This window comes from Raphanus sativus, unplaced genomic scaffold (assembly GCF_000801105.2).
Source record: "Raphanus sativus cultivar WK10039 unplaced genomic scaffold, ASM80110v3 Scaffold0036, whole genome shotgun sequence".
Taxonomy (NCBI): domain Eukaryota; kingdom Viridiplantae; phylum Streptophyta; class Magnoliopsida; order Brassicales; family Brassicaceae; genus Raphanus; species Raphanus sativus.
This window is the reverse complement of record NW_026615360.1, coordinates 81,763-89,194: the sequence shown is the minus strand read 5'-3', so window position 1 is coordinate 89,194 and position 7,432 is coordinate 81,763. Positions and strand designations below refer to the sequence as shown.

Here is a 7,432-nt window from a genome sequence, read left to right as displayed (position 1 = left end):
AACTGGAAACTACCTCTTTCAATTTCTCTTTCGTTTCTCTTCTTCTTTGCATGTTACTCGGTTCTTTGTTGCATTTGTCTCTGTGTTTGAGTTTATCAGTCGGGTTACCATTTTTTTTATGTTCATTTCTTACGCTTTCCAGTGTTGTTAACTGATTTTCTCCTGCGTTTGTCTCTATTTCACTGAGTTTCAATGACTATAAACATTTACCCTATAAAATATTGAGTTTCACATATTTATAGAGTGTATTGCTTTATTCTTGATATCTCTTGTGTTTGTTTCTGCTTTTAAAATATCTCTATAATATTATTTGAGAAATCAGTTTCCTACGTGGCGTGCTCACGTTAATTTTTACGGAAGTTGATTATGATGATACCCTTAATGAATTGAAAATATTACATATAATTACTATATTAGAATTGATTTTCATTTTTAATAATTTCTGTTAATTAAAGGTTTCCATTTTAGTAAACATATATAACTAGAAATATTTATAAAATTTAAAATAAATTTACAATAATATAATTTATCTAGGATAATTGCACTTCCTACACACCAAACTCACCCTATTTGCATTCTACACACTAAATCCCCCCAATTATTTTCCCCCATCACTACCATTCCCCCCCCCCCCCCCCCTCCCTCCTATGGTATCTACTTTTTCTAAGGGTTTTCAGCTAATTTTCTCATTTTTTATATATAATGTGATTTAATAAAAAAGGAAAGTTAAAAAAAATAATTTTGTTATTAAGAAAAATATCATTATTACAGTGATAACCTTATTGAATAAAGTTTATTATTAAAATATCATTATTAATATTTTAATTAATTTTTAATAGTTTCTTCAAATCACTTTTTATAAAAAAAGGAAATATCTATAATAAATATACAACACTTTTAAACATGTAATTTAATAAAAAAGAATTTCCTTTTTATATAACTCAAAATTGGAATCTAATATAAAAGACAATATCTTTAATATAAATCTATAAATATCATTTTTATATAATAAAACAATTTTTATGTAAATCAAAAGGAATATAATATAAATAATAATCTCTTTAATAAAGTATTTTTAAATATATATAAAACTATAATTTAATAAAAAATAATTATTTTATATATATTAAAAGAATATAATATCAAAAGGAAATATATTTAATTTATAACAATATAACAGTTTTTTATTAATAACATGTTTTTATTAAAAATGAGTTCCCTTTAAAATCTCAAATTCATAAAAATATAAATTATTTTGATAAATAACGTTGGGTAAATCAGTTTTTTTATGACATTAAAATTTATATACCTCATTAATAAAATAAATACATCAAATTAGTAAGAAATATATTTTAAAAACATTTTTTTATTTATAAATTTGGTCACATTAATTAGAAACATTTTTAAGGATATAATTTTAAAGAATCTTATTTATAAATTTTCACCTTACTTAAACATCATAAATACTATTAAATTTTATTTAATTACTTTTTAGTTTCTAAATTATTTTTTCTTATAATTAAAAATTTTCAACTTAATAAGACATGGATGTTCATATCTTTATATAAATAAACAACTAAATATTTAAGTTGGAACCATCAAAATAAATATTTCAATATCTAAAATTCCATTTTATTTACAAAACAATTATTTTTTCTCTATAAAAACGCACTCCTATTATTTTTGGTACATAAAGATCAAATAATATCATAATGTAGACTGTATAATGTAAGAAGACTTCAAGTAACTTAGTTAACTAAACATTTTATCGAGGAAACATTTATAGCATGTAATAAAGCCCACTAAAGCTTTAGTATTGTAATGTTTGCTACTTCGCCTAAATCGATATTTCAGTTTGGAATGCAGTACATGCAATTTTTATTTAGTCTTGCCTTCACAAAAGAAAACCAAATATGTGATATACAATAAATTTTTCTAAAACATTAGGTAGCTGTAATTGAATTTATGTTTATCATAATGTAAACTGTATAATGTAAGAAGACTTCAAGTAATTTAGTTAACTATACATTTTTTCTAAGAAATATTTATAACATGTAATAGAGCCTACTAAAGATTTAGTGTTGTTTGCTATGCGCTAGTTTCCACCATGTTACAAAGCGTTGCTAGATGAACCTCCACCAAGACAAAGATTGTTCTGATAAGGCATCAGTTTGTTTAAGATGTGGAGGCTTAGGACACGCATGGGTTTGTGCAAGTACGAATACACTGAGGATAATCTGAAGAGTGTACAATCTTATGTATGTAAGAGGTTTGGTCACCTGTGCTCTGTCGAGCCTTGTGATTCACCGCCCTCCTTGTGGGCTGTGTCTTGTTTCAGATGTGGTCAGCTGGGTCATACTGGACTGTCCTGTGGTAGATACATCGAGGGAAGCCCCGAAATACTGAGTGAATTTGATCGTATCAAAGAAGCTGAGAATAAAAAGAAACATGGTGAAAAAGCTCTTGCTACTTGTGCAGCCAATCATGCTGATCTCGAGAAGGAGAAGAAGAAGAAGAAGCAGAGGTTAGATGGAGAAAGGGTTTCAATTGTAATAGAGGATTCTACTCCTCATGAATCCAACAGGACTATGATGAAGAAGAAGAAGAGAAAGAATGATGGAAACTTGGAAAATCATTCTACTCTTCATGAATCCAACGGGAAGACGAAGAAGAATAACGTTGAGCTGGAACCGAGTTTTACTACCCATGAATCCAACAGGAAGAAGAAGAAGACCAAGAAAGTTAAAGGTGAACAGCCCCCTATAGAAGAGAAACCAAATCTTAGGAGTGGTTGGATAACAGAGGATCTGGAAGAAAATCCTTTCCACAGAGGAAAGATCAGGAGGCTGAGTTCGCCCACTGCAGCATCGGGTCAAGATCACCATACTTTACCTGTTTCACAACCAGGTTATCACCACAGATTTCCCGCTGCACATATGGGTTATAACTAGGGATCACCAAGATTCATTTCTGGTGGGCATTACCCGAGTTCTCACTCAACCACACCATATGATAGAAACCGTACAGATTCATCATTTGAGTATGATAGGCATCTCTGGGGTCCTCCACCTTCAAGGCTGTGGCATCATGACTATCCTCCTACCTCTCCCATTGCACCATTAGATCATAGCCACCATCGATTGCCCGCTACACCACCGGGTCATTACCATAGGTCACCAACATTAAGTTCTAGCGGGCCTTATATGGATTCTCTGTCCACAGTACCATGTGGTGGTCACCATAGATATTCATCATTTGAGTCTAACAGGCTTCTCTTGGATCCTCCATTTTCAAGTCTGAGGCAGAGTTACTATTCTCCTACCTCTCCCACTGCACCCTCAGGTCACGACCACCATCTGTTACCCCTTACACCTTTGGGCCATAGCCACAGGTTACTAATATTCAGTTCTGGTGAGCATCACACTAATTCTCTGTTGACCATACCACCACATGGTGAAAACCATAGAGATTCATCCTTCGAGTATGATGGGCGTCACTTGGATCCTCCAATTTCAAGGTGGCAGCCTTATCATCAATTTACCTCTCCCATTACACCAGCAGGTCATAATCACCATATGTTACCCAGTACATATCTGGATCGTAACCATATGTTATCCAGTACATATGAGGGCCATAACCAGAGAGCACCAACATTCAATTCCTGTGGGCCGTATCCGAGTCCTTTGTCAAGCACACAATATGGTGGGAACCATAGAAACTCACCATTCGAGTCTAATGGGCATCTCTCGGGTCCTTTAACTTCAAGGTGGCATCCTTATTATCCTCCTACATCTTCACATCATCATCATCATCATCAGCAGCAGCAGAACATATATGGTCGTGCAACCTCAAGGTATGATCCGCCCCACCACTACATCGAATTTTCAGGCAGCTAATGAACGGTGGTAGTATCAACTGATATTGGTGTTCATTAAATCTATTACGCTTGATGGTGTTTGTTGGGATCAAAAGTTAGCTTACCTAGACCTCGTGTATTTAATACAAGTAGTTTGTGCAGTTCTCTTTTGTTTAAGTGATATGTTTATCTTTTTTTTCTGATTTATGAGAGATAGGTTTTGATGTCATTTCAAGGAATCAGATTCTATAGCTGTTCAGTTATAATCAGATTCTATAGTTCAAATCATCATTACTGAAATATTATTTGTAGACATTGAGATGTTGGAACACAGAAATGTATCATCTAGTTCTTTTATATCATGTATTGGAACATCACTTGTGCGGGCCAAAGGCATGTTTTTCGTGTGATGCTCTTCTTTTGGTCGCACAAGTAGTCATTGCAGATGTTATGAAGTTGATGGGCTTTACTTCTTGGTTTCACTGAAGAAAATTCATGTCCTTTATCACCATACTTATATTGTTTTTTAGAGACGGTAGTAATACTGTGTTTTTTTAATGAAAAGACTTCTAAAGTAAAGTAGTAACTAGAGATTGATTCACGCATCCGCGCGGGTATTAGTTCGTACATTTTTATACATCGATATTTATTTTTCATAATTAGTGTTATATATTTTAGATTTATTATAATATAAATAATGATATTCAAAAGACCTGGACCAAATCATGTTATATGGCTATTTTGTTACAAATATCCAAATCCATTTAAGATACATTGGTTATTTAGATATTTTTAGATTCCTATACATCAGAAATAAATTTATCCAGATCCAGAATGACCCAACTCAAATTCCACACATAAGTTTATAATATTCAAGCAGGACTTGGTTTCAAAGCAAAAAAAACGATACCCGAAAGAAATATGTATCTAAATGGATAGATAATGTTCATGTCTAACTGATTTTATGAACTAATAAAAAAACTCTCTCTATATGTTTGGTTAAATTAAATGAAAAAGAAAGAGTTTTTTATCAAGTAAAGTAATTATATGTAATGAAAAATTAAGTGGCAATAAATGTAGCACATTTTAATTATTTTGATTTAAGTTATTATTTTATTCAGAAAACATATCTTTGAATTATGTTTTTGGGTACATAATTTTCCATCGATTGAAACTAAAATAAACTAAACCAAATGTTTAATCATATGTAAAACATAATTATTTAACATTTTTGATTTTATAATTGACACAAAGTTAATATTGATTAACTAATAAATAAAAATATGTACTACTATTATTAAGGTAATATAATTAATTAAATTGTTAAACTAAGTGAAATATGAAAACACAATTAATACCTACTACTATCCGTATATCTAAAAAAATTTCATTAAAACTACTATTCAAGTTTCCAAACAGTCTTATTATGTACTTCAACTTTAATATCATAGATGTAAACATACTTAGTATTTGATAGTTGGCTTTGAGTTTTCGATGAGCAACAAATAGTGAAACAATTTTATTTTTGCTTTGGTTTTTCTGTCAATATAGCTGATTTCAGTTCTAGCAACACGAAACCCTTCTGGGATTTCTCCTACTTTATGCCATTTGTTAAACACAGTGAACTCCATTTGATTATAAAGTCCTTATAAAAGACAACCAAAACAATGAATTCAATAAAAAATAAATGTGGCTCAATTCTCGTTGTTCCTTTTTTAATCTTTATTTGAGTTCTTTTATAGCTCATCACCAGGACCACCAGAAGTTCATTGCATTTCCAGTCTCAAGTTCCTCTACTGCGCAATCTACTGAGCAAGCTTGCAGTGAAACAGTTTCTACTCCAACTTCAAAAGGACTTGGCAAATCCAGTCAATTCCGTTGAATAAATCGCCAGTCTGCGTAGAGATCGTATCATTATAAAACGTGTGCTTATAATTGTCTAAACGCGTGTGGCCAACTTTTGCTAATTCCTCGGATGAAACCCATGTTAGGGCAATTTGCAAACTTAATTGAATAGCCCACCTATTTTATGCAGCCCAAACGTCATTACTAACCTAATAACCTCTCATCTCCAACACATTTTGGGAGTTCTTCCAGCACTGATTACGGTTTAGTATCATCCAACTCCAAATCTTCATCAAATCATTTTACATGGAATTTTGTCAATCTTATAAATTTTTTTACTGTCGCATAAAATTGTACATAATAAAATATATATTTATTTTTCAAAATCGCTCTGAGTGCGATACGTAGACAGAACAAAAGCGAACAGTTTTTCCTTTAGATTTCATTGATTCTGGCGGTTCCGACCGCCGGATTTTCTCTTTTAGTGTTTAATTTTATTTGCACTTCAATTTCCCTAGTAATCAATGTCTTTTTGGTACTGTTTTGGGTGATTCATCAATGAATTCACCCTTTTAGTCTTTGTTTTCTGGTGAATATCATGGGCTATCAATATCTCCGGTGGCGATAGGCTCGCCTTTATTACTTCTCCGGTTACTGGTGTTGGTCTCCGTCATCTTTGGCGTGATAAATTTCCCTGTAATAGGGTGTTGTTTTCCGGTACGTGATCTCCGATCTATAACCGACGTCTGTTCGTCAGGCTTATGGCCTAACCGTGTTTTCCGAGTCTCCCTGCAACCATGGGCACCACCATACTTATTTTTCTCCGATAGATTAAAGAACAAAGAGACTAAGATGCTGTGGAATGGATGGAGTATGGTCAGATCATGTCGGATTTATCACCTAAAGGAAAACTATAGAGTTTGGTGCATTCCATGTTGGTTATTAAGGAAATCCATAACCGCGTATCACTGATCACCTATATGGAGATTCTCAAAGCCAGCACTATGATGTCAATATAATTTCATTATGGAGCGAAGGATATCAAGCAATAAGGTGTTTGGAGATGTTTTTACAACAAAACAAATTGAAGATATGGCTTTATTGGTTTCAAAGCAAAAGAATTTCAATGCCATAAACAGTTTCAACAAAGCATGTTATCTCCTGCAGCGGGATTGTTTGGGATGGATTGCAAAGTAACAGATGGATCACATTCAATGATCTTCTTAAAGAAAATATTTACTCAAAGGAATTGAGAGCCACAAGAAAGATCTTAAAAGACCAAGAACAAAATGGAGGAAAGCTAGCAAGTCAGCCTATCCTACAAATGCATTATGAATCATCATGTTATTGCTATCTCTGTTAAATGGTTCTTTTTAACAACATGCTTGTTGAAATTTATGTGTCATGTAATCAGTTACATTGATTTGATATTAATGAAATTATGACGTTAAAGAAATATATATATTTAACAATATTTTTTTGGGAAGACAACCTATTTCCCCACCATAACTATGACATAGTAATAAATGTACACAAAGTTTCGACCTCGTCCCAATTGCACACCTCCAAAGTATAACAACCTATTTTCACATATGAGAAAAGTTCGAAACTCGTTTCCCCCTAAACTTTGAAAATCGAATTAATCCCAACAAATAGTGGTTTAAAGTTGGTTAGTGTTTCTTAAACCTAAACTTAACCAATGACTAACCTATTTAAACCAAAACTACCCGA

The 7,432-nt window shown here is 32.4% G+C and overlaps 1 protein-coding gene across 1 annotated transcript; it reads left to right on the top strand.

Annotated features, from left to right (window-relative positions):
* Positions 1-2,201: 2,201 nt before the first annotated feature.
* LOC108845082 (uncharacterized) lies at positions 2,202-3,896 on the top strand. The gene is made up of 2 exons (XM_018618350.2): positions 2,202-2,907; positions 3,028-3,896. Exons 1-2 carry the CDS (start codon positions 2,202-2,204, stop codon positions 3,894-3,896), a joined length of 1,575 nt encoding a protein of 524 aa, XP_018473852.2.
* Positions 3,897-7,432: the final 3,536 nt, after the last annotated feature.

Excerpts from the sequence above, each read along its gene's own strand:
- LOC108845082 (XM_018618350.2), top strand. The coding sequence starts at position 2,202 with ATGGGTTTGTGCAAGTACGAATACACTGAGGATAATCTGAAGAGTGTA. Across the intron at positions 2,908-3,027 it reads TTTACCTGTTTCACAACCAG|ATTCATCATTTGAGTATGAT; the intron begins GTTATCACCACA and ends GAAACCGTACAG.